The 25,839-nt window shown below is 54.4% G+C and overlaps 2 protein-coding genes and 1 long non-coding RNA gene across 4 annotated transcripts; 1 reads left to right on the top strand and 2 right to left on the bottom strand.

The window, feature by feature from the left end:
• Window positions 1-495: 495 nt before the first annotated feature.
• On the bottom strand, window positions 496-5,130 carry VGF (VGF nerve growth factor inducible). Its single transcript, XM_036904534.2, has 3 exons — window positions 5,062-5,130; window positions 3,270-3,489; window positions 496-2,764 (listed from the first exon to the last, which is right to left on the bottom strand). The coding sequence occupies exon 3, from the start codon at window positions 2,742-2,744 to the stop codon at window positions 921-923; it is 1,824 nt and encodes a 607-aa protein (XP_036760429.2). The 5' UTR covers window positions 2,745-2,764; window positions 3,270-3,489; window positions 5,062-5,130; the 3' UTR covers window positions 496-920.
• Window positions 5,131-8,495: 3,365 nt separating this feature from the next.
• Window positions 8,496-15,672, bottom strand: NAT16 (N-acetyltransferase 16 (putative)). Its single transcript, XM_057487290.1, is given in 11 exon segments — window positions 8,496-10,176; window positions 10,179-10,325; window positions 10,328-10,531; window positions 11,138-11,266; window positions 11,269-11,366; window positions 11,368-11,396; window positions 12,143-12,210; window positions 12,213-12,306; window positions 12,398-12,536; window positions 15,091-15,130; window positions 15,568-15,672. Coding segments are annotated over 9 exon segments (1,482 nt in total). The 5' UTR covers window positions 12,533-12,536; window positions 15,091-15,130; window positions 15,568-15,672; the 3' UTR covers window positions 8,496-9,598.
• Window positions 15,092-22,690, top strand: LOC130679168 (uncharacterized). 2 transcript variants are annotated; one of them, XR_008992206.1, is made up of 5 exons: window positions 15,092-15,437; window positions 16,518-16,678; window positions 18,786-18,924; window positions 20,183-20,288; window positions 20,418-22,690. It is a non-coding gene; the product is annotated as an uncharacterized LOC130679168 (long non-coding RNA). The 2 variants fall into 2 exon arrangements; XR_008992205.1 differs by lacking the exon at window positions 15,092-15,437 and adding an exon at window positions 16,137-16,261.
• The last annotated feature ends 3,149 nt before the right edge of the window (window positions 22,691-25,839 follow it).

The following is a 25,839-nucleotide window of genomic DNA, read 5'->3' as shown; positions in this document are numbered from 1 at the left end:
AAAACATAACTGGGTGCCCTGTATTTTAAATGGTACCCCTATCGCGAACAGGTTTGCAAGCTCAATGCATCTCCCACCATAGCGCCTTCAGCAACCTGAACTGCCTTCAGTCAAGGAGGAGCAACTCCTAGGCACATGGTTCCACTCCTCAGCAGTTGAGGGAGGTGGGGCAGAGACTGGGGAGCCATCAGCACTGCCCAAGGATCATGGAAAGAAGAGTCTTCTCAGTGGCTCAGAGTTGGGGCACCTCATTCACTGCATCGCTCTGCCAGGCCCTTGGGAACCAACGACTTTGACCACCACCACCCTCAAGCCAGAGGTGGAATTTAGAATGTAGGCCGTATTCTCCCAAAATACCGTTTAAAGTGGTTATACCACTCAATTCCCACTTTTGAGCAGGGAGAGATGGATGATGTCCTAGTTGGCACTGACTTCACTGCCCCTTGGGAAGGACCAGGCAGGCCCAAGGGGACGAGTGAATAACGGAGAACAAAGTCCTAATAAAATAGTCACTTATATTTCTTAGCAAAACTATTTCCTCCGTGAGGGGTATTTACAACAGGGAAAGGGAAGTAGGGGTGAACTCACAGCCATCTCGGGAGAGGGTGGAGAGGCTCATGGGGGGCCCAAAGGGCGGGAAACAGACACACTTCACACGATTAACTGGGACGGCTTTTTCCGGTTTCGGACGGGGACAGGGCCCCGCGGGGGTTCTCGTACACACCACCCACCCGTTGGCCCTGGGACATCCGTGAGTGAGCCTGGGGAGTTCGGGCTTCGGACCCCGTGAGAGGTCCAACAGGTTCCGACACAGCCCGCGGGCGGAGCAGGGGCGGGGACGGGGGGCATGCAAACACCGAGTTGGTGGGGATGTGACACGGAGGGCGTGGTGGCAGCTGCGGGGGCGGGGCCAGGGCGGGTCACGGGCGCCGGAGCAGCACGTGCTCGACGTAATTCTCCAGCTCCTCCTGCTCCTGCAGCCGGCGCTCCTCCGCCTCCGCCGCCTCCTGCGCGCGCCGCGCCTGGGCCGCCCGGCCGGGATAGTGGCGCGAGGGTGGCAGGGCGTGGTGGTAGTGGCGGCGGCGCGAGCCAGCGGGTGGCTGCAGTGTCCGCTGCCGGATGTAGTTGGGAAAATGGTGGTAGGGCCCTGGGGGAAACACCTCGTCCTCCTCCCGATCCCAGGGCGGGAGCACCTCGTTCCAGTCGGGCAGCTCGTCTCCAGCGGGAACAGGGTCGGGGGGCGGGGGCTGCGGGGAGCGCACATGGGCGGGGGCGGCTCGTGGGCGCTGCGCGGGCTCGGGAGGGGCGTTCTTCTTCCGCTTCCGCTTCTCCTCCACCTCCTCGATGATGCTGACCACGTCGTCCGCTGGCAGGTGGAGTTTGGTGGACAGCTCAATGAGACTGTCGATCGTCTGCGGGTCCATCTCTTCGTCGTCGTCCTCCCCGCCCTCCTCTGCGCCCTCAGCCTCCTTCTGCCGGTGGCCGGGCGTCTCCTCCTGGGAGCGTTTGTCCTCGGCTCCGGCTTCTCCGTCCTCCTCCTCCGCGAACAGCAGCGCGTTTTGCCGCGCCCTCTCCGCCTCCGCCGCCTCTGCCTCCGCCTCCTCCTCTTCCCCCACCCTCTCCGCCCCGCCTCGTCTCTCCTGCTCCGCCTCCTCCTCCTCCCTCTGGCTTTCGCGCTCCGCCGCCGCCTGCAGCCCCCGACCCCCTAGGCCGCGCTGCCGGGCCCCACCCTGCAGCAGATACTGGAGCAGCAGGTCGGAGGCGAGGTCCGCCAGCCGCTCCTCCTGCGCCGCGGCCTGCCTCGTGGCCTCCGCCTGCCGCCGCCCGGCCTCTACCTGCGCCAACCCCTGCTGTAGAAGGCGCTCTCCCGCCTCAGAGCCTCCCAGGAGCGAGCTCTCTGGCCGGCGAGCCTTGGGGAAGGGGGCGCCCAGGTCGTGGTACGCCTTGGACAGGGGTGCCAGTGTCTCACCTGGGTGCGTTTTAGGGGAGGACAATCCTTCCCCGAAATGGTGGGCTTCGGGAAGGGGCCCGCTCTCGGGCATACGCGCCTGGAATTGCGGGGGAGCCGGGGGAGATAGGGGCGAGCGCTCTGGGACGCGCGCCTGGAATTCGCCCCACGAAGCGCGCCATACGCGCTCCGGCCCGGGGTTCTCCAGGTTGACTCGGGTCAACGTGTGCGTGCGAGTTTCCGTCTCTGCTGCCGCCGTCTCTTGCTGGCGCTTGGCGCTGCTGGGACTGAAATCTCGCAGTTCCTGGAGCAGGGAAGCCAGCTCCTCGAGCTCCTCGGAGGGATCTCCCGCCTCAGCACTATTCTTCTGAGTCTGAGGGCGCGGCAGCGCCGCGGGCTTCTGGGTCTCTGGCGCCGGAAGGCTGTGGGTCTGGCTGCGCACGGTCTCGGTCAAATCTTCAGCTGCTCCTTCCTCTGGCCCCTGCTGGGAATCGCCGGGCGCCGGGGACGAGCCCTGGCTGTCGAGTGCCTGGAGCAGCACCGCGGCCAGCGCCCGGGGATCCACACCCTGGAAAAGCTCTCCCTCGACCTGCGGCTCTGAATTTCGAGCGGCTCGGACCTCTGAGGTGCTATCATCCTTTGGTCCGGGCGCTGCGTCCCCAGCAACCGTCTCTTTATGCTCAGAGCTGAGGGGAGGTGGCTGCGCGTCAGGATACCCCGGGGGCGCTGCTCCCAACCCCTTAATCAGTAGAAGGAAGCAGAAGAGGGCGGAAGCCGGCAGCCAGAGCGATTTCATGACCAAAGCACTGCCTGAGACTGTGAAAAATAGAAGGGACCAAAGAAAAAGGATTTCTATAAGAATTTTTTGCCCTCTGATTCTATATTCCCTCCCCGTACTTTTAATCAACATATCCGGGGCTTCCCTTATTCCTCTAACCTTACCCAAAAGAGGGACGTTTAGGAGCACAAGAGGAAGATGGTGTTCCGATCTCTGGAGTCGTGTAAATTGGAAAACGCCTGCAACCCGCTCCCCCAGTGCCTCCTCGCCCCCTTCCCTGAGCCATCTCACTGCCAGCGCCCACGTACTAAGCAGCAACGATGGGGGATGGGGGGGGCGAAATCGCTGCTCCCTTCCGACAGGACTCCCCGGATGGTGCGTGGGCGACTTCAGCAGCAAGAGAAAAGCAACTCCCGCATTTGCGAAGGACCCTTACCGGGGGCTCCCCGCTGTGTTTTCAACACCCCTATCCGGGAGGAGAGAGAACCCTCCCTGACGCCCACAGCTGCCGAGGGTTTGAGGGACAGACAGCAAAGTATTTACCAGCTGGTGTCACGATGCGGGAGGTAGAAAGGAGGGTCGGGACGGGGTGGGGACAGGGGAAGATCGGGACGCGTCTAGCCTCGGCTCCGAGCGGTGGCTGGGATACGAGCGACGGTCGAGGTCTGGCGTCCAGTAGGCTTGGCTCCGCTGGGTCGGCGCAGTTTCGGGCGGTTCGCTCACTCCGGCTTCAGCACGCTGGACAGCGCCCGCGCCGCCACCGCTTTATAAAGGGAAGCGCGTGGGGTCACGTGGGTTCGTCCCGCCCCATTGACGTCAATGTTCATTCATGGGGAAGCGGGCGGGCGCCTCGAGCTGGGGGGACTCCCAGTGATTGGAGGATGAGGTCCTCTCCCGGCCTGCGCCTGCGCGCTAGGGTCCTTTGCTGGAGGGGCGTGAGCTAGTCGAGCGCCGGGGAAATGAATGAATGAATGAATGAATGAAATGCCGAGGCGGGCGGGGCAGGGGGGCTATGAATGAATGAAGGAGGGACGAGGAGAAAAGGATGAATGAATGAATGGGAGAATGAATGGAAGGGTGGATGCAGAGACGCTGCACCGCCCGAGGGTGGGTTACAGAGCAACTTGCAGCGGCGGGAGCCAGTGTCGCTGAATGAAATAGGATGGGGCACCCCTGCGTCTAACTGGGCACCAGTAGGAGAGTCATACTGGGGAGGTGGAGGATAAAGATTCCAAAGCCCAGGAGGGAGCCGGGCTCCTCATCCCGGGACTGCACGGTCCATGGGGAACACGCCCAAGGACAGAGTGAACCCGAGAGCCGAGGAACGCATCTGCGCGCCTTAGGGCGCTGTCCGCGGATCTGCGGTGCGGGGTGCCGGCCCTGGGCGGGGGTAGATGGGTGGAACGTGTGGTTGGGTAATTCTGTCGGAAAGGGTCCGAGTCGGAAGAAAGGGGAAAGATTGAGGATGTATGTGCCTGTGTCGTGTCTGTTCACTGTCGATGCGTGTCTGGAGAAAAAGGTGTGTCTGTCCTTCTGTCCAGCTGACTATAGCGTATGCCCCGCTTTGCCCCTTTTCAGCCCACCTCTCCCCACCTTCTTCCTGCTTTTTTCCCTTCTGCTGCTCCACCGCCAAAGGACGTTTGGAGGGCGAGAGCAGACCAGGTGGGGAGGGGGTTGAGCAGGTGGGGGGGGTGACTCAACTCCAGCTCTCTCCACTGCTTAAAGGGAAGGTTTGGAGGCGATACGGGGAGGGGGAGGCATGCAACGTCAGAGATCTCCCCTCTCTGCCACCAGACTCCTCGTCCGTATCTCCTGCCAGAGAGGTTGGGGCTGGGGGCTTGGACAGCTGAAGGTTCCGGGGGATGGGGGGCGATGACGCACAGATTGCGCAAAGAGAATCCATCAACTAGCCGGGTCCAGTGAAGGGAGACTAGCCGTGGGCGGGGTGGGGGGGGAGGACGGAAATGGGGAGGGGGTGGGGAAGAAGGGAGGGAAGCAAGGGGAGCAGCCACTGCAGGAATGAAGGGGAGGGAGAGAGGCTGGAGGGGCTGCGGTGCAGGCAGAGAGCTGTGCGGGGGCGTAGGCAGGGAAAGGGGGGAGTGACAATGACACACACCAGACACACAAGAACTGCGGACACAGAGGTGCCTATGGGCACACGTAGGGCACTCATGCCCTAAGACCCTGGAAATATGGATCAGGGCCGCGTGTCAGGGGCTGAGAGACTCTTTCCGAGCCAGTCCTCAACCCCCTCCTCATCTCTTCCTAGCACTGGCCCTCCTCTGTCTCTCTTTCACACTCCCTCTCTCTCTCTCTCTCACACACACACACTCACGTGCTTTCCCTCTATAGCCAGCAGTGGCTTCTCGGTTCCATCAGTGGTTCGACTTTCCCAGAAGAAAGCCCGTCAGCTCTGCAGGGAAAGAGGTGGGGAGTAGAGAGAGAGGAAAGAGAAGAGATGGGTGCAGGAGAGGGTGGAAGGGAGGAAGGGTGAAATCTGGAGCAGGTAGAGGAGCGGGCTATAGGAGAAAAAACAACTGAGACCCACGGTGGCTGTGGAGACGCCAAGGAAAGGAGGGAGAGGAGGAGCAGCAGACCCGCAGGCTGTGCCTCTCCCCCCCACCACACACACATACACAACTCTCCAGGGCCTTCCCCTACCCTTGTGGGCACCCCTCATTCCTCCTCCCATCTCCCCTCTAGCTTCCCAGCCCACTGGAAGCAGTGGGATGGGGAGGGGTCACGTTACCTTCCTGAGGAGGATGAATCAGAGATGGCTCAGGCAGCTGGAGGGCGGAGGGGAAGCCATCCGAGAGAGAAGGAAGGGGGAGGGAGGGAGCCCAGGGGGCAGACAGAGAGGCTGATGGGGCTCAGAGACTAAGTATGAGACGAGGGGAGATAGGCAGCTAGAGAAACTGTTCCCGTGGGCACCTATGTGTGCATGTGGGTTTAGGTGTGTTATATTAATGAAATATAGAGGGGGAAAGAAAAAGAAAGGGAATTAGGGGGCCCAATTGTATATTTAATCAGGCAGAAAGCGGATAGGCATGACAGTATTCCAGTTTAAATATGTAATCTTCTCTTCCGATCTGTGTGGCTGTGGTTTTGCTTTTTTCAGGTGTCTGTGTGTAAGTATGAGTGCGTGTGGGTTCTGATCCCTCTGAGTGCACATATATCTGTATGGTTGGGCATCTTCAGGTGCATTCAGTCTGGGAATCTGCTGGTGTCTGAAAAGTGTGCTTGGCTTGGTGTGTCAACAAGGTGTGTGTGCGTGTGTGTGTACATGTGTGTCTTTGTGCATTCCTATGTGCCCTTCTATGCCTCTTGCTATATGTTAGAGGTTATGTGGACTTTCCTGTACCTTTGATCTTGCCTGCCCCTCCTCCATTCACCTTCATCTCTAGGTTTCTGTGCAGTAAAGCCTCTCATCTGCAGCCCCCCAGTTCAGGTCTTTGCCCCTTGTTCAGAGCATGTCCCCATACCTCCATTCTTTTCCAGCTCCCCACCCCTTCTTCCCTTACTCAGCCCAGAAGCCCAAGGGAGCTTCTCAGAAATCAGCATTCCCAAGAGTCTGTCATCATGGAGTGGAGAGGGAGCAGTGATATGGAAGCCCAGGGCACAGAAGGCAATAGGCTTGGTGATTCCACAGTCCGGCTCCTGTCTGCATGGACTCTAAATAAATCTCTGGGTCTGTTCCTGCCTCTCTCCGTCCCAGATCCTACCTGGGTCTGCTCATTCACATACACCCCACCTCTTAAAGACATGCTGTGCCCTTCAGACCCTGCTACCTCTAGGGCTTGTGTAAAAGAGCTGGACTGGGGATGGATGGGTTCCTGGGATTGGGAGGAGGAGGGCGATGGCAGGAAAAAAAGGGGATGGAGACAGAGCTGGAAAAAGCAAAGATGAGACGGGCACCTGGAGGGGATGCTTGGTGTTTGCTTTGAGTTGTTTGTATAAATTCATCTCTCTTTGTCTTTGTTTCTGAATCTCTCCTCTCTCCAAGAGGGTAACAGGAGAAGATGGGGTCCGCTGAGTAGGGATACAAGCTGAAGATTTTTACAACAGGGGAGGGGTCAGAGCACTGGGTGTTTTTCCTGAAAAGGTTTGGGAGAGAAGAGGGCAGGGGCTTGAGGCCCCTGCAGTTCATGGTACCCCCCTCTCCCTCCCTTCCCCCCAGCCAGTGACTCACCTCTGCAGCCTTCCATTGCGTCAGCAAGGGGGCAGAAACGGGCAGGGAGAGGGGTGCTTTAGGAGAGGGGCAGGGGTCTCCACTTTGAACTGAAAGAAGGTGCTGAAGGTCCCCCTGAAAAGAGCTCACATAGAACGCTTCATTGCCCTATCCCCTGTCCATCCCAGTTCAGTAGGGTTTGGAGCCCTGGGACGGGGACAGGGAGAGGGCTGGGGGCCACTGGTGGGTCTTGGAGTGATAAGTAATAGGAAGGGGATGCTCACCCTGTTTCACTCCCTGGGGTCCCATGCCTTCCTACCCCCACCCACTTCTGAGTGGGGGAGGGGAGACCCAGCAAGCCGATTGGGAGGGCAAAACCGCATAGATGAGTCACCAAGAAAGGGAGACAGAGAGACAGAGATAAGGAGAGACACAAAGAGAGACAGCTCCTGGAGAGACTGAGAAAGGAAAACACACACACGCACTATGAAGGTGGTATCCACAAGACGAACAAGAGAAAGGAAATTGTGTACTTCCATGATCCTGACCCAGCCTCCTCCAACATCCACCTTTCACATACAAACACACACTATTATTCAGTTCCACTGATATCCTGAGACACACCCACTCACACAAACAAAATATCACACCTAGCCTAGCAGGGTCACCCAGACACATGCTGAAGATGTGTCCAGAGTAATGGAGATTCCCGTTGAGAGCCCTCATTCCTTTCACACCGGATGAGGAGAGGTAGCAAAAACCCTGAAAAAAAATGTGACTTCAAACATCCAAGATGCAGTTTCAGGGACTCAGAGGCTATGCCTTGCACACGGGAGGATACACAGTCGCCTGCTTTCCCATCCACACGTACATAGTAACATATCAAGCATCGTCCTCATCAAAAAACCACTTGGAGTACCAATTTCTGGGGTACACCAAGCACACTGTCCCGAATACATCCCACCCAGACGCCCCCTGACTCGTACACACATGTACGAACGCAGACACACAAAGACGCCCATGGGCACACTCACACGGACGGAAACCACCTTGCGCTGCCTCGCCCGCGTCCGCACGCGTCCTGGCGCCCCCGCGTGTTATCTTTCGGGATCGCAGTCCTCGCCGCTTCAGAGCTCAGCTCCTGGGGGGCGGTGCCCCGACTCCCTCCACCTTCTCCCTACTCCGCGGGGCGCCCACCCTGGAGTGGGAAAAGCGAGCGCGCTGCCCACGAGAGCGTAGAAAACTGGGAGTTAGACGCCTGGATCGTAGGGCTGAGGGAGGCTGGTCCTAAATGTCAAGGAGAACTTGGGAGAATAACCCACAGAATAGCAGCGGACTCCCAGGTCCAGGGAAAAGCGAAGGCCGGGGCTAGTCAGGGCTCCCCGCTGCTGCTCGCCTCCATTCTGAGCGATCGCTTCTTTCCGCCGCTAGGTTGGGGTGGGAGTGAGGAGGGGGCACGCAACGGTCAGCAACCTCCCCAGCTCCAGGAAGTCATCAGCCCCATTGCCACAGGGCTTAGAGATCCTTTCTAATACAGGCTGCTGGGATAATGCGCCTCATCCCTCCCCCACTGAGAAGTGAAACAGACACAGAGGGTGGGCTAAGGGTCCGTTTTATTGCAATACAGCCATGGTAGAAGTGACAGGGAGGGTGGCCGCAGGAGGCAGCCAAGCAAGGAAGAGCAGCGCAGCAGAAACCCAGAACTGGGGAAAGTGATGAAGCAGCAGCAGTCCTCTTTGCCCACTTTCTTCCACATCTTGGCATCCTCCTCTGCCCACATCTTTGATGCCATCCCAGCGAACCTTGTGCTTGCTGCCAACAAATATGTAACAACTGTCCATCGTGCAACAAAAAGTTCAAGCTACCGCCGCTACCACCGTCACACAGAGTGAGGTTCTGAGGCATGCTTTGGGCTTGGGACACTTCAGTTCTAGTATCTGCCAGGCTCCCAGCTATGTAAATGACTTGGAAGTCACTTTGATCTTTCTGAGCCTGCTTCCTCCCCTCTGCGGTAGATGTGAGGATCTGGTGTTAAGAGAAAGCGCTGTGCAATTGCAGCTATTACTTACTTGCATTCACACAGAAGACTGTCCAAGTCCAGAAAGCATAATGGAACCAGAGGAAAGCGGGGTTGCCCAGAAATATCTGGAAGTGGGGGTTCCAGTCTCATTAGAAGACAGCTTGGTTAGAACTAGGAGACAGCCCCACACTGGGCTAAGGGACCTGCCCTTCACTACAGCAAATTCTCCAGCCTGAACGCCCTCTATTCATGGCCTGGTTCAAGCTGCTGGTTGGGAGCTTACGCAGGAGCATGCAAAATAGCAACGTGGTACAAAATTAGAGGAAACCCCACTGGGGGGGGGGGCAGGCTCAGAAAGGTGCATCATCAGAGCACCCAATAGGGGACAAACTGGGAGAGGGGCATTATAAATCGATTCACTTACAGGGTTTCTTCCGTACTACACACAGGGCAGGTGATGAAGAGGTCACGGAAAAGAGGACGGTGGGGCTGACAAATGGGTAATGAAGAGGTAGCTAAGTATTGGAAAATCCAGGAGTAGCAGGATGGACCACAGAGAGAAGGAGGGTGAGAACGCTGACTCAGAGGCACAGGAGGCTAAGAGTGTGGCGAAGATGGGAGCGCGGGACAGTTGGGGGGGCTTAAGAAAGAGCAGGAGGAAGGAAAGTCATACGTACTGGGCAGCTATGCTCCGGCCAGGTGAGGGGCACTGCACCCACCTCTGTTTCCACCCACCAGGAGGCAGAAGGAGAAGCCAAAAGAGCAGAGTTCACTGCCAGGCCAGGGTGACGGACAGAGAAAGGCTCTGAAGACTGTGAAAGAACCCATTCTTTGGTCAGAAGGGGAAAAAATGGACAATAGCAGAGCAAGGGGCTCCCGCAAACAGAGGTTCAGATCAGGACCCAGCTTACGGCGTTTGGTGGCGCTGGAGGAAAGGTGGCAGAGCGGTAAGAGGAAAACGGGAGGGAGGCACGAGCACTGGGTAAGGGTAGGCGTCGGAACCCTCTCCCCAGGGCAAGGGGAGGGGCGGAGCCTGCAAATAGTGGGGGGCGGAGATTTCTGGGGATCTGCAGAAGAGGGCGCGTCTAAAGTGCTTCTTTCCTCTGCGGGAGGAGAGGCTTCGGAAGTCCGCCTCCAGCGATACCTTTCAGTATAACCGTTGGCCTGTTGGAGCCTCAAGCCACCCTGGCAGAAGTCTGCCAGCTGTGACCACAACCGGGGCTCCAGGAAGAGCTGGCACATGACACTGAGGCCGGCAAGCATGGGGCCTGGCGCTGCAGGTGCCATAGAAGCTGGCTCTGCACCTGCGCGCCGTCGCTGCAGAAGGCATCTATGTTGAAATAGCTCCACGTGCCGTCGCTGCAGTGCGGGATGGGGAAGGGGCACGTGCACAGCGTGAGCACGCGCGGCTGTCCACGCACCACTCCGGGTCCTAGGCCGCCAGCAGGCGCAGGTTGCTCTCGCTCGGCGGGTAGGGCTGCCAGTCCTAGTTGATGGTTCCGCCCAGAGCACGTCGCGCTGCACATAGGGCGACAGGAGGAGCCACGTCGCCTCCTGCCTCCTACATGGCCTCTGTGGGCAGCGGGGAGAAGGTGCCTGAGGCCCACGGCGCTGCGCCTACTGTAGAAACGGGCCAAAAAGATGCCTGTGTGGGGCACGAGTGGGCGCGGGACGGGCGGCGGGAGGGCTAGTGAGCCCGGCGCCTCTCTGCATCTTCACTCCCACATCACACCCAGGGGCTCCCTCCTGAGGACTGCCTGTACCAGAGTGTCTGAAAGCCTGGGTGCCTGAGGTAGCATGCAGGAACCAGGGGCAACGCCTCTGAATAGGTACCTGGATCTCCAAAGCGGAGATCAGTGTGGAGTAGCCAGGAAACTGGGGCTGTAGGCTCCTGGGTCTCTGTGGGGCGTGGAAGCCAGGGAAAGTAGACAGTCGGTAGGATGGGGGAGGTAGAGGAAAGGACAAAGGCTCAGATTAGGATGTTTGGATCCCTGAAGGGTGGCAGGGTCACAGAAGTCCAGAAACTTGGGCTCTTCAGCCTACTGGAATGAGGACTGAGGGTGTGACAGCTGGGAGTCGGGGGCTGTTTGACTTCCCACGCAAAAGTTTCCTGGGTAGGGACTGGGAGGCCTGGGATAGGGCTCAGGAGCTGCCCCACTCGGCAGAGCCGTCAGAGAAAGCAAGGCTGTGCCTGGCTGTGCGTCGGGGAGCACGCCTGGAGACCCCCCGGGGAGAGGCCGGGCCGTGCGCGCTCCCTTGTCCTTCTCACCTGCTCAGTGAGTAGACGGTATTTCTTCAGCTCCCGAGGGCCCAGCTGGTCGTCCCGGGTGAGCGGTGCCACCCTGACCCCCGGTGCTCTCTCTTGACCAGCTGCCAGCAGAAGCGCCCGAGCAGCCGGGCCACGCCCATGCCGCTCTCCCAGGGCGCCAAGCGCAGCCCCTCCACCAGCGCCGTCAACCACGTGCACCGACTCCAGTGCCATCTGCGGACCCAGGCGGTCGGGCTCCCCCACCCCCTCGCTCCTCACCTCCGCCCGGCCAGGGTTCTCAGCACCAAAAGCTAACCTCTTCCCACACGCTGAGCACTCTGTCCTCACCACCCCTGGCGCCAGGCCAGTCCCGGGCCTGCCCAGGGAGCTCTCCTCAGCACTTCGTCTCGTATTCCAGAGCCGGCATAAGGGTCATTCGCCAGGGTATCTTCAGCCTCCGGAGATGCTTCAGCTCCGCGCCCACCGGTCCCGGACCTCTTGCCACGCCCCCTCTCATTGGTCCCATCTCTAGAGCTCGCAGCGCTGCCTAGTACTCCCAGCCCCCAACTTGGAGCGGGTCCTGACCTCTGCAAACAGATCCTCTTATGTCAGAGTTCAGTCTACAGAGGAGATCTGGACCCACTCCAGTTGTTCTCACCCCGTCCTATCCCCTCCCTCTTGCCTGCTCCCCTCTTTTTTACGCTCCTGCCTCCAGAAATTCCTCAAACGAATCCTCAAACACGTAAGGTCTCTCCGACCCCTCCCCTCGGTTCCTCCGGTGCTCCTAGTTCTATATGTACCCCACCCCACGCTCATTGTCTAGACCCTGGATCCACACACCCTACCCCTTGGCCCCAAAGCCGACTTCTGTTCCTCAGATCAGAGCTGGAGGAGAGGTTTGCCTCCTCTCTCCCGTAAGATCCAAGCAGCCAAGCGTGGCTTCACCCCTTTTCAGCTGGGCTCCGCCCTCTGGCTCTCACCATTCCTCCGTTGCGCTTGGCCAGCACCGTGCTGCGGTCGGGATCCGGGAGCCAGCTGTGGTAGCGCTGGGAAGGTAGTCAAGGCCACCGTAGATGCCCCCCGAGATGGCTGGCACCTTCTTAAACTCCCTTTCTGTGGCCGCCACTTAGTGCAATGGCCCAGCCTGGGCTCAGGCCTTGATCTGAACCTGAGCTTGATCTTCAAGGACTTGGGGCCTTGGCCTCAGACCCTGACTCCTCCTGCAGGGGCTCGACTTCAGCATCAAGCCCTGAGCTGGAGCTGGACGTGGCCCCGGGCTCCTGTGTCTGAAAGTGGCTCTGTAACTCTGCCTCTTTTTCAGGCTTAGGGACCTCTGAGGTGGCTATGCCACTGCTGGCTTCCAGCTTCATTACCCTGCAGAAGAGAGAGAACCCAGCATCAGGATCAGAGTCCCATTTCACATCTGGCCCACTACACACACAGTCCCCACAGCCCTTCCTACACAAACACCTCTTTTCTGTTCTCCAAACAGACCCTGGGAATAGTGGGCCTCCAGCTCCCAAAGATTCTGACTCTACTCTTCCCTGCCCTGCCTGGATGCTCCTCAACAGCCACAAATGAATGCCCATAGCTCCCCAGAGCCTAGCCCCAGATTCCCTCCACCCCAGTCACCCTCAGGGACTCAAAGGAGAGAAGACCCTTGAGAGAGAGTAAAAAATGTGGGAACATCCACAAGGGTCCCACCACCTCTCCAAGACCCCTGCAAGAACAACACAAGAAACTCCCATCTCCCTTCCCCCTACTAGAGCGGTCCCCAGGAAAAAGCAGAGGGTTCCATTACCCCACCCCTTTCCTGCCACTTATAATCCCAGGGCAAAGGGAGGGGGATGTAGGCCCCAGATATCCTCTACCCAGTACTGCCTTCAGTCCCCTCAACACGCACACATATTTCAAACATAAACTAAAGGAGTGGACAGATCCATTAGAAAATGTCAGGCCATTCTTCCCAGGCCAACTAAAACTGCCCTTTCCTTCCTCCAGTTGGAATCTGTTCCCTCCTTCTTCAGAGGGACACTTGGCTCCACTCCAGGGTTAGGTGATCATTTTGGAAAAGTCTCTGTTGGGACTCCAGCAAACAAAATATTTACCAATATTACCCATGCCTCTTTCCCTATTTACCTCCCCATCACAGATGGAGTCCCTCTCCTTCTCCCTCAGTCCTATTCTTTCTCCTCCCTTTCCCTCCTCTTCTCCTCCTTCTTAATTTCTTCCTGTAATTCTTGCCCACTCTGGCTGGCATCCCTTTAGCACCTGGATCTTCCATTTTTCCTGCCCAGAGACAGGGTTAAAGAGACAGCCCCCTCCCCAAGTCCTGATGACTCCTCATGTCCAGACCAGTCAAATAAATCAATTAAATTCCCTCTTCTCTCTTTCAGCCAATTATGAATGTCCCCTCACATAACTTACATTAAGCCTCATTAACCAACATACCAGTTATTTTGTTGGGGGTGTGTGTGTGATATTGCCTTGGGTGGACTTTTTTTTTATTAAACAACATGACCAAAAGGGTAGTTTGGGATGATTTTAGCTTTCATGCATGCTTGTTGTACAAGCAAGGCTATAAATCAAGAGCTCTGTCTCCCTATTTGTTTTCAGTCTGATGTCAATGCCTAAGGCTCTCCCAGGTAAGCCTGGGTGAGATAAGACAGCCAGTATCATCAGAGAGCAGGGGAAGTTCAGGTCAGAAGATCTTAGACCCCTGCTAGAGCCATTGGAGACCACCAGGTTCAACCTATTCCTTTTACAGTTTGGAAACGGAGGCCCAAGGAGGTTAAGATCTTGCTTATGGTGACTTAGGTTGGGCAGAGCCAGCCTAAAAGTTAAGTTTTCCTGGTTTCCAGATCGGTGGGGCAGATCTCTTTTTGATATATCTAGATCTCTAAACCTAGCCTGAAGAGCAACGGTAGGAATTACTGGGCCCTTGGCAGGATTCAAACATACAAGTGCTAACTAAGGGCTATGCTGACTCAGAACCAGAGATGGGATTGCAGAAGGAACCTCCTCTTACACCCACTCCCTCCACCAGCAATTCCTGTGCCAACACCAAGCCTGGGTCCAACTCAAGCACTAGACTCCTTGTGCTCATCCTCCTCTGAGGATAAGCCTGGGAGATGAGCAGGTTAGCCTGTGACTCCCATCTGCATCCCCAGGCAACCTCACCAACTGTTTGTTCATGGGTCCCTGGAAAGTCCATGCTGTTAGTTCAGCAGTGACTCCAGCAATTCCCTACTGCCCCAAAAGGGGGCAGAATGCAAGCAACTTGTAGACTGGAACACATCCAACTAATCCAAGTTATTAGGCTTCAGCTGCCCTCCTTTGCTTTCAAGATGGTGAAACTATTTCCGAAGGGTGTTTCCACATCTCAGATAAGGCTGTAAGGTGTGGGGGAGTCCCCGGGATCACAGGGAGGAAGGAAGAGCTTGACAATTCATCTCCCACCTTTTCTCTCCAGACCCTGCTCTACTCCTATTCCCTTTTTGGGGTCACAAAAAAGTTCCAAGGCCCTTAAATCTTGGCGGAGGTGGGTGCTGGAAACAAAACAGGTCAGGGTTCCAGGCCAAGACAAAGCTGCTGGCTTGTCCCACAACCCTTGCTCCACTTTCTGATCCCTTCCCACCCCAAGAAGAGAGCCCTCCAACCTGGCTCCTTGAACTCCCCTAACACCCATAAGGTATCTGGGCAGAGCAGAGGCAGCCCTGTGCCTCCAGGGCACTGTGGGAGATGTAGTTCAGGCATGTCCTGGGACAAGCTCCAGGAAGAGGGGCTGCATTTCCCTTGCCATCCACCCTCACAGACGTGGATCCATTCTTTTAGTCTCACAAATATGAATGATCACTATGAATGATAGTTGGAGTCATGGCTGGGCATGCTGGGAGCCCCCTCCCCACCTCCACTGCACCCCACACACCTGAAATATGGATGCCCTTGAGGTCGATAGCTTCTCCAAGCTGGGAGAGGGAGGAGAGGGAGCAGAGAGCGGAGAGGCGGAAACAAAGAGTCCACAGTTACACAAAGCGCCCAAAGAAGAGAGTGAGGAGGACGGGAACGGAGGCAGAGCGGAGACAAAGGCAGACAGGGAGGGGCAGGGCGGGAGAGGATAGGAGAGGGGAGAGGGAGAAGGCACGGACCCCCGAGTGACAGACAAGGCACCTCGTGACTCAGAGCCCAACAGATGCCAAAAAAGTCCTAGCACGCACCCCCTCCCCAGAGAGGCCTTAAATAGAAAGCGGAGTGACACACCCCCTTCTTCCCGCGGTGAGCGGTGGGGGAAGGGGTCAAGGGGAGGAAAAGCCAGAAAAGAGGCTAGAAGACAGGAGAGACCTGAGGAGTAGAGGCAAGGCGACAGGATGAAGCAGGGCGGAGGCAGGGAAGGAGGAAGACGGACCTGCGAGCTGTGTGTTCGTGTTGGGTGGGGGGCCCCTAGAGGACCGCGGCCCTCCAGCAGCGGGTGGTGCTGGAGGGGAGTCCCGCTCTTCCCTCAGCCCCTTTCCCCGAGTGGGGCGGAGGAAGCAGGAGGGAGGGAGATTCCGAAGGAAGTTGTCTGTTTGGCAGGGGTCCCCCTGGGCACTTGACTCTGGGGACAGATGGAAGCTTAATGGCGACGGGGTAGGGAAGGGATGAGGGGAAGGCGCCTCTGAACACCTAGGCAAAGTCCGGGTGTCAATTTTCTAGGTCACAGGCTGGGAGGGGGGCGGTGGCCTTCCGCCGTGGAGGAGCTAGCCAGCCCCCACCCTCCAGGCCTGGCGTCCCCCTACCTCGCCGGAGCCGGAGCCAAAGGTGCCGAGAGAGGGGTCACCCCGGAGCCCTGAGGGTCAAGCTCGGATGACTCGCGGGGCCCGGAGAGAGGTCCCAATCCGGAGTGCGAGAGCGAAAGTGGGATTTGAGCTGCGACTCGGTCCGGCGCGCGGGCTGGGCGCCCAGCGGTCGGGGTCCGGCGGGCCTGTGGCTCCCGCCGGAAAGCTCGGGCTCAGCTACCGCGGTCGCTCCGAGGGGCGGAGACCCCGGCGACACGGAGGAAACCCGGCACGGATGCGGAGCGGACTCGGGACCAGCTGGAGGCTGGCGGGGCGCGAGAGCAGGTGCCGGGGCGCTGCGGTCCCGGCGGCAGGCGCGGTCGGGTGGGCTCAGGTCCGGCGGAGGAGACTGCGTCGCGTCTCAGCGGGGAAGCGGGACTGAGGGTGGGGAAGTGTCTCGAGTTTGGGCGGCGTGGGTGATTGCTGACTTAACTATCGCCCCAGGTCCCGCGTCTGTATGCTCGGTCCGGGTGTCCTTACCGCCCCGCAGTTCTCCTGCCCCAGGGGCCACCCCCTCAACGTAATCCCCTCCCTCCGCCAGACAAGTTAGAGCACAGCAGCTGGAAAGAGGACGCGGAACCGATGGCCCTGGGAACCGGGTCGGAGAAACTGACAGAGGAGATTAGAAACCCGCACAGATCGGGAGGAGAGACTCCCAGACACAGAAGCAGAGCGGCGGAAAGGAGAGGAGCGACGCGCCAGGTCAGAGGGTCACCACTCCGGGGTCGTAGAGCAGCCTGCCCCCGGGGGCACCGGCCGGCCCAGCTCACACTCGGCCGCCCACCTAGCACCTGCCGTCGGGCAGGAAGGCTCCCGCAGGGCAGCACGCAGATAGGCTCCAGGGACACCCGTGTACACCCAACCGAGCACACGCACGCCCTGGGGGTGGGTCTTGGCACCCCGTGCTAACCCGGGTTGGGGGAGGAGGGGTGGGAGGAAGGACAAAGTGTGGACCTGGAACGGAGTGGTGGCAGCGCTGCCGCTGACTCTAATAAACAGGCGGCCGGCCCCCAGCTCTTAGCTCCACACCTCTACGAAGTGAGCTAAATACACATGCAGTTCTGCTCTGTAAGGAACAGAGAAAATGATGGATACAAAAGCGCTTTAGTACCTGAAAAGTGCTTCAGAACATCAAGGTCTGCTGAGGATGGGAGCCCCACCCCTTTGTCCTCCCTCCAGGGCCTGCCCAGCTCCCGCGCTTCCCCCTCCACCAAAGTTGATCTTTCTCCTATCTCATTCCATCTTTGCCCGTTCCAAGGTGATAACTCTATAACCTGGTAAACAGATCTCATTGGCTATGCTAATGTAATAAGGTGGAGGATCATGTTCCTGGGCTAGTGCACACAGCCACACCAGGGACTACAGGATGAGTGTCATCTCTTGAATTCGAGGCGCAGTTAGGCCAATAAGTAACCAAGTCACTCAACCTTTTTGCTTTCAATAAAACTTCCTATTTATGATTTTTGAAACTAACACACTGTGTATCTCCCAAAATTCCAGTTAAGGTGGAATATGCTCATTGTACAAAAGCATCTAGAAAAGTTGAAGGTGTTGGAGGAAAGAGTCATGAGTGGCAAAAGGGAGAAGCAATCATATACAATCCCTCCCTCCCTCTTCCTAAGAACCCTGGCCTTCTGCCCCCAAAAACTCTTGGATTGGTCCAACATTCACCCATGTCCCTTTCCCTCAGCCAATCAAAATGGAAGGTTTCCCAAAGCTCCAATCCCCTCTTGTCCAATCAAGACCGTCACTTCTCATTGGGCCAATCAAAAGCCCTCTGGTTCCATGCCCACACTTCTTCCATCCCAATTCCCGGGGAGGATGGAGGGCAGTGATAGTTAAGAAGTTAAAAGACAACTAATCTTCTGGGTGCTGCTCCCAGCAAGAGAGAATAAGAATCTTTCAGTATCCTTAAGTGCTCTGAGGATGCCAGGAGGTGGGCTATCACCCTGGGCTACAAGGTCAAGGCTGGTGGGGGAGGAAGATGATCCGCTGGTTGAGAGGTGAAAGCACTGGCTTCGCAGGCCTGAGTCCCACTGGGGGTCATGTCATGTGAGCCACAGAAACACCCAGAATGCTTACAAAGCACTTCGCTTAATCCTTACAATACTGTAGAAGGGGTGGGATTGTTTAGTCTCTTTAAAAATGAAGTGAGTGGATTTGGAGAGGTTCCACAACTTGGGCTAGATCCCACAGCTTGCAAAGGACACTATCATTTAGATCCTCTGACTGCAAACTCAGGCCCTGCTGCCCACTACCCCTCAGAAGTCAAGTGTACTTTGCAAACTATAAAACATGAAGCAAATGTCCGTGCTGTTAATGCTGGAGATTTCATTCTTAGTCATTCTGAATTTTGTACACACTGTCTTGTACCTGGGTCCTAAGTTTTGGCTTTGACCCTTATGTTGGGCTTGTCTCTTTGGGCCTTTCCTGGGGGTGAGCCTGCTGTTTGTCTCCTCTCTGGGTCAAGTATGCCTTACTGGCAGCAGATGGTACTGCTGCTGTCGTTTCAGTTGGGCCCACCCTCTGCTGCCCTTCCCATCTCTCTCTTCCTCTCCCTTCCCTCCCCCGCAATGGGCAACCTTGGATTTTCTTCCCTGGTCTTATGAGCACCTCTGCATCGTGGGATTCTGGTGCCCATGACTTTCTCCTCCACATTTTTGGTTTGTGAGTGTTCTCCTCTTTGACTCCTCTTCTCCCTCTGGCTCTCCAGCTGTGAGACAAGGCTGAGTCCCCTGGCCTCCCCCGATCTAGTGATTCCCCTCTCTGGGCAACTCCCCAATCTGTGAGTCAAGTCTTGTCTTTCCAGGCTGTGCTTAGACAGGAGCAGTGAAATAAAAGATGTGAAAGTACTTTACAAGAATGAATCTGGATGCCTCATACACTTCCTGTTGTACGACCTTCACAACCAGTTCATTTTGCAGATAAAGGAGACCAAAGATCAAAGGGTTAAGTAATCGGCCCAAAGTCACAGAGCCAGTGAATGCCTCAAAGCCTTACTCCAAATTATAGCACTGAAGAGAGAGTCATCCATATCATCCCAGAAGGCCAGGTGTCACAGATGCCACACACTCATGGGGACTCACGGTTTCCTCTTCTGTAAAGAGGGCATAGCACCTAACTTCCAGTAACTGAATAAGATAATGCATGTCATAGCACAGAAGTTCAATTAATGGTAGATGTTATGATGTGGCCAGCTGGAGCATCACTTCTCCAATGGGGTGCATTACAGTTGCACACTGGAATTCAGACATAACCAGAAGCATCTCTTGTTTATTTGTTCTTCCATCAGGACTATCAGACTGTAGGAACTTCATGAATCAGGGGATGGAAAGATGGAAAACCACTGAACTTGACCGTGAACTCTTAGAACAGGGTTAAAGCACCGTTATCTATATCTCTGGCACTTAGTTCAAGACTGGGCACATAGTAGGTGCTTATAAATATGTTATAAATGAATGAATGACTTGAATCTACTTGTGCATTTAGGGAAACTGAGACTAGACTGATCATTTATCAAAGGTCACCCAACTGGATAGAGATAAAACCAGACTCCTGGTACCCTAAACCAATACACAACCCAATCTACAGCCTCACACTGCATTTCTAAAGGTCAAGTGTGACTGCATGCTTCACAGTCCCTGCAAGCTCACATCTCTCCCCTAATCATCCAGTTCCTCTCCAGCCATAAACCAACACTGGCTGTAATGTCCCTCATTTATTCATCAAGGATTAGTGCCATTTTCTATGGACCTGGTTTATTCCACTTCTGCTCTCAAGGAGCTCAGTCTATCTGGCAGTCAAAAAAAACACTTTTATTCGGGAGAATATCTAACACACACAAAAATAGCGAGAAGGGCATAATGAAGCCACGTTAGCCTATCATCAACTTCAATAATTATCCACTATAGTGTTAATACCCTAAGCTACTTCCACTTCCTGTAATATTTTGAAACAAATTTCAGACATCGTATCATTTCTCCAGTATTTCAGTAAGTTATTTTAATATCACTATCACAGTGATATGGACAAAATTGTACCCACCTCCCCCATCTGTATATTGAAGCCCTGACCTCCCGGTGTGATTGTATTTGGAGATAGGGTCTTTAGGGAAATAATTAGGGTTAAATGAGGTCATAAGGGTGAGGCCCATGTCCTTTTAAGAGGAAGAGACACTAAAGATCTCCATCTCTCCACCACACACAGAGGGAAGGCTGTGTGAGGAGGTGGTTGTCTACAAGCCAGGGAGAGAGCCCTCACCAGCAACTGACTCTGCCACCACCTTGATCCTGGACTTCTGTCTTCCAAAATAGTGAGGAAGTAAATGTCTGTGTTTAAGCCCTCCAGTCTGTGGTATTTTGTTACGGCAGCCTGAACTGACTAATACACACACCTAAAGTATTTCTCTCTCGCTTCTGCTCTCTCTCCTCACTTGCTCCAGGGGAAGCCACCTGCCTTTCCTTGAGAAACTCAGATAGTCCTGTAGAGAGGCCCACTTGACAAAGAACTGAGACCACAGTCCAACCATTAGGAATGGAGGCCTTCCAACAACCATGTGGGTGAACTTGAAAGTGGATCCTTCAACCCACTGGAGCCTTGAAATACTGCAGTCCCAGTCAACAGTTTGACTGCAGCCTGAGAACCCTCTGTCAGAATCTCCCAGCTAAGCCCCTCCCTCAGAAACCATGGGACTCGTGGGTCTTGGTGGCACTAACAGGTAACTGACACGGTTGGTCTCCATTTTAGGATTCTCTTAAATCTGTAGGTTTCTGCTCCATCTCTCTCCCTTTTCAACTTATGTATTGAAGAAACACAATGGTTTGTCAGGTAAATACCCTCGCTCTCTGGAGTCTCCTGATTACACCTCCATGATAGTGTTTCACCATATTCCTCTTGCCTCTGTTTATCCTGTAGACTGACAATTCAATCTACCTGCCCTGTCTGATATGATACTGTGATATATGGAGTCATAAGAAACACGTATTTGGTCATTCAGATGACCAAATACGTGTTTCTCGGGTACATTTGGTCTTCATCCACAGTTCCTGAAAACACTGCAGTCTTAAAGGTGAAATGGATGTCTTGTCACGTTAATGAGAAACTTTTGGACCCCCACCCAAAAGTGGGGGCTGGAGGTTAAATCAGTCAATGGTCCATGATTTATTCAATCATGACTATGCAATGAAGCCCTCACAAACACCTCTGAGAAGAGCATCTCTCTCTTGGATCCAACTTCTCTGTTGGGGAGAGCTTCCAAGCTTGGGGAAGGAGAACGCGTCCACATGCCACGGAACCAGGCCCCGAGCTCCACAGGGATAGAAGCTCCTTTATTTGGGACTAACCCTATGTATCCCTTCATCTAGCTGTTAAGTTGTATCCTTTGTTAAACTGATAAATGTGTTTCCCCGAGTTCTGTGAGCAGCTTAGCAAATTTATAGAACCTAAGGGGTATGTTGTGGGAACCTCCAATCTGTGATAGTTCAGAAGCACAGGCAACTGCCTGGGGCTTACAACTCGTGTCTGGAGTCAGGGGGTGGAGGGCAGTCTTGTAAGATGGAGCCTTTAACATGGGGTGTTTTGTGCTGTCTCTGGGCAGATAGCATCAGGATCATATTGAGCTCTCGGACACCCTGCTGCTGTTTGAGAATTGCTTGGTGTTGTGTGTGTGAGAAGACCCCACCTCACGCACACACACACACACACTGGAATCGTGTCCAGGGACGGGAAAGGCATTATACTAAGTGTATACTAATACTATTATTGTTGTGTGGGAAAAAAAAACACAGGTAGCCATTAGCCATGTGTGGTTGTGGGCACCTGAAATATGGCTGATGCAACTGAGGATCAGAGCTTTTTATTTCATTTAATTTGAGTTAATTTAGATTTTAAAATGGATAATTGATCCAGTTATTGGAAAACTTTTAGGTACATTCAGAACAACTTTTTCAGTTGTGAATCTACTTCTTCACTTGAGAATTTTATAAGTTTTAAATATGGATCAAGCATTTCCAATGGATGTTTAGTATCCAAATTGAACTATGGCCTAAGTGTAAAATACAAACCAGATTTCAAAGACAGTCCAGAAAGAAAGTATGGAAAATGTCTCATTACTATTTTTATGTTGATCACCTATTGAAATAATATTTTAGACATATTGGACTAAAGAAAACATTATTAAATATAATTTCACCAGTTTCTCTTTGCCTTTTGAAAGTGGTTACTACTAGAAAGTTTCAATTATATATGTGACTCCCATTAAAATTCTTGCTAGCAGGTTGCACTTTTTGGGAAACACTTTGGTAGGTGATGTTGCATTTTTTCCATTAAAGACTCAAATCTGGTTGTCTTGTTGGAATCTTATCAGGCATTGATGCTCAAGACTTTAAATCCAGTCAATTTGTACGGGCTGCAAAATGTTGTTCGTTTTACTGGCTGGAATATACCTATAAAAGGAAACCTCTCCTCTGCTGTAATCACCCTGAAGCACAGCTTATGAAGAGAAGACAGAACAAGTGCTTAAACTTTCCCTGTATTTGTTAATTCTCAAAATGATGAGTCAGTTCCTCAGCATCTTTCGATGGCGATCAATTATTGTTTTAAAAACTCTCATGAACCAATGGGTTTTAAAGATGTTTGATGTGATACAATCCAATGCAAACACTGTCATTATTAATGCTCGAGTTATCAAGCTGTCTGGATAAATTGGTGTTTTAAAGCAACACAGAAGGGTTGTGGTAGATCTTTAGGAAGAGTGACCAGGAGGCAGAGGAGGGGACTGCGTGGACCAGCCTGGCAGGTCGGCAGGTCATGGGGTGTCCAGGTACTGGCAACTAAACCTGAGTCTTAAAATTTCCCTCCAGATGATAAAGAAAACCAGGGTGCCTCCTGCAGGAGGGGGCAGGCTGAGAAAAGCCCAGTGCTGAGAAACAGCCTGCTTTGCCAGAGCAAGCAGTTCTGGGTTGCATCCATTCCCGTAAGCTTCTGCTCGCCAGCCAGAGGGAAGGCTTGAGCAGGAGCGACTTGCCTTGTGAGTAGAGTCAGCCCTCTGGTGGCCAAATGAAGGATGGCAGGCAGGGAAGAAGCCCCAAGGGGAGGCAATGAGCTGAGCTCCTAAGACTTCTTTAGCTCATATAAATTAGATTCTTCAGATCATGAGGAGAAACCAGTGTTGGGCTTATTATCCAGCTACATGGGAGGAGAAATGGTACAGAGAAGCTCCTTAACGGCTCTGTATTGTGGGGCCCAGGCCTCTTGAAAATAAAATGCAGAATTGTCTAGTGATCCAACTTCTCTCTGAGCACCTGGCACGTGCTCCTCTCCAAAGAGAAGATCCCATGGCCAGTGCCGGCCACACCCAATACGGAGCATTCTTTTTCTAATTTTCACAAAGACCACCTCTGGGTGAGGGTAGCCCCCAGGACCAAGCAGACAGCACTTTGGTGTGAATTTTTAAAGGCATCTCTTGTGGATTTGTGTCCCTTCAAAAGACAGGTTGAAGCCCTCACCCTTAGTACCTGTGAAGGGGATCCTATTTGAAAACAGGTTCTTTGCAGATGGAAATCAAGTTAATAGGAGGTCATACTGAATAAAAGTGGGTCACAATCACATATGACTGGGAAATTTGGACACAGGCACAGAGGGAGAAGGTTATGTGACAACAGAAGTGGAGACTGGGTGTCGCAGCTGCAAGCCAAGGATTGACAGCCACCACCAGGAGCTAGAAGAGGGAAGGATTTCCCTTCTATAGGTTTCAGTGGCAGCATGGCCCTGCTGACACCTTGATCTGGCCTGCAGAACTGTGAGTCAAGACATTTGTGTTGTTTGGAGTCACCAAATGAGTGGTACTTTGTTATGGCAAAGCTTCTTCTGGCTCTGTGAGGGGAACTCCCCTTTGCCCCCATCCCCAGTGGGACATCCTGGCAGCAGGGCACAACCTGCAAACCACGTGGCTGATTTCCTCTGCACTAGGGCTCTTGGACGCCCTTCATTCATTCAGAACCCACCATGTCCCAGGCAGTGTAATCACCATGACATGGTCAAAATGCAAAAACACACAAGCCACATTTCCTGCCCTTAATCTTGGCATTGAGTAATAGGAGATGAAAGATAATGAATAAGCCCTGTTTGGTGTGGCATAAAATAATGTGACCACATAATGTAATTCTTGTGATGTATTAGGCAAAGATTTTGTGGAAAAGAGGTGGACCAGGTAACAGTGACAGAGGCTAACATGTATCGTGCACCCTGCCAGGTGCCATGTCATAGTGAGGATATTATGGTGTGCCTGGCTGGCTGAGGCTCAGAGACATTCTGTGCGCCTACCAAGGTCTGCACAGAGGAGGAGCTGATGGTGTGACTTGATGGTCAGAGTTCCAAGCATGGTGGGCAGGACTCCAGTTAGAAAGGAGAGCAGAGTTAGGGATGCTTGGGAAGCTGGGCTGGGCTCTGTTTGGGGGGTACCTCAAATGCTGTGCTGAGGTTACACCTTCTAACAACAGGGATCCAGTGGCAGTGAGTAGGGAGAATGACATGATGAAAACAGGGTTTTAGGAAGAGCATCTTGATAGCATGAGAAGGTTTTAGATGGGAGATAGGCAAGACCTCTGATCTCTAAGGAGTGGAACCAGAGAGTCCATGGGAAGGGGCAGAAGAGGCCAGAACATCTCATGGGCATTCAGAAGTGGGAAGGTGATTAGGTGAATCTGGCATTTCCAGCGTGTAATTGGGCAATGATAACTGGTGACAGCAAGCAGTTCCGAGTACAGGGTTCACGGGCTATGCAGATGCCATGTTCTGTCTGCAGACAGGCTGACTTTTCAGGGCCAGAGGGATGAGCAGCGGGGAGGACGCACAGCCCCTCTGACCACTCTGTGGCCTGCTGCTCCCCCATGGTGCTGACATGACCCATGGGCCACTTTGGGTCCTCAAATCCAGATCCTGTGTCAAGCCTCCCCTTGAAATATGTGCCTTCCAACTCTGTTCTATTTCTGTTCCTGATAAATGACCATTATCACACAACACCAGGTCAGCCATGTCGCACATTTTGCCTGTGAGGACCTAGGACCTGGAGGCTAGAACCAGAAGGGACAGTCGCCTGCACTGAGTCCTGGGCTCAAGCTCATCCTGTTTAGGGTCTTGATTATTCCTGGGGCCTCCAGCATTGATCAGGGTCTGTCACCCATCAGCTAAGCTCAGCCCAGCCCATGGCTAAGTGTATGGTTGAGTTTGGGGAATTTAGTTCCAACTTGGAACCCACATGACAGTGGCTGCTGGGAAATAGTTGACTGATGAAGGCCAATCTGAGTGTTTCACCTGGCTTCAGTCCAGCAGGCTGTACCCCTTGCTTGGATGTTTTGGTCTGGGGTCTGCACAGACTGATGGGATGTGTGTGACATGTACCTGGTACCTGGACTCTCCACTCTTCTCCATACAAAGCTCCAGCTCTTTAGACTAAATCCCACCCAAGGCAGAGGCCTGATGAGAGAGGGATAGAAGCCAGATGACAGAGGGTAAACAGGACTAGGGGGTCCCCTACCCTCAGTGAGGCTAAGCAGAGCACAGCCTGCATCAGAGGCCACCTGGGGAGACTCTGGGAATTGTGGGAGACACCGGAGGCCCCCCTGAAGCCTGTGGCTTCCTCCCATTCTGGGATGGCTCCCTGGAGAGGATCACACACTCAGAGGAAGGTGGGTGGTTGTGGGTGGAGGCTGCCTGAGGTCTGTCACAGAGGACAGGAAGGATGCCAGGCTGGCATAATGAACAGGGAAGTGATACTCATCTCGCCACTTAAATTATTAATGGGGGTGTGTGTGCACACCTGTCTTTGCCCAGGGTGTCATTTCCTCCTCCCTCCTTCCCTCACA

The sequence above is a fragment of the Manis pentadactyla genome, chromosome 10 (assembly GCF_030020395.1).
Source record: "Manis pentadactyla isolate mManPen7 chromosome 10, mManPen7.hap1, whole genome shotgun sequence".
Lineage (NCBI taxonomy): Eukaryota > Metazoa > Chordata > Mammalia > Pholidota > Manidae > Manis > Manis pentadactyla.
The sequence above is the reverse complement of the archived record's forward strand: the minus strand, read 5'-3'. Positions and strand labels throughout refer to the sequence as shown.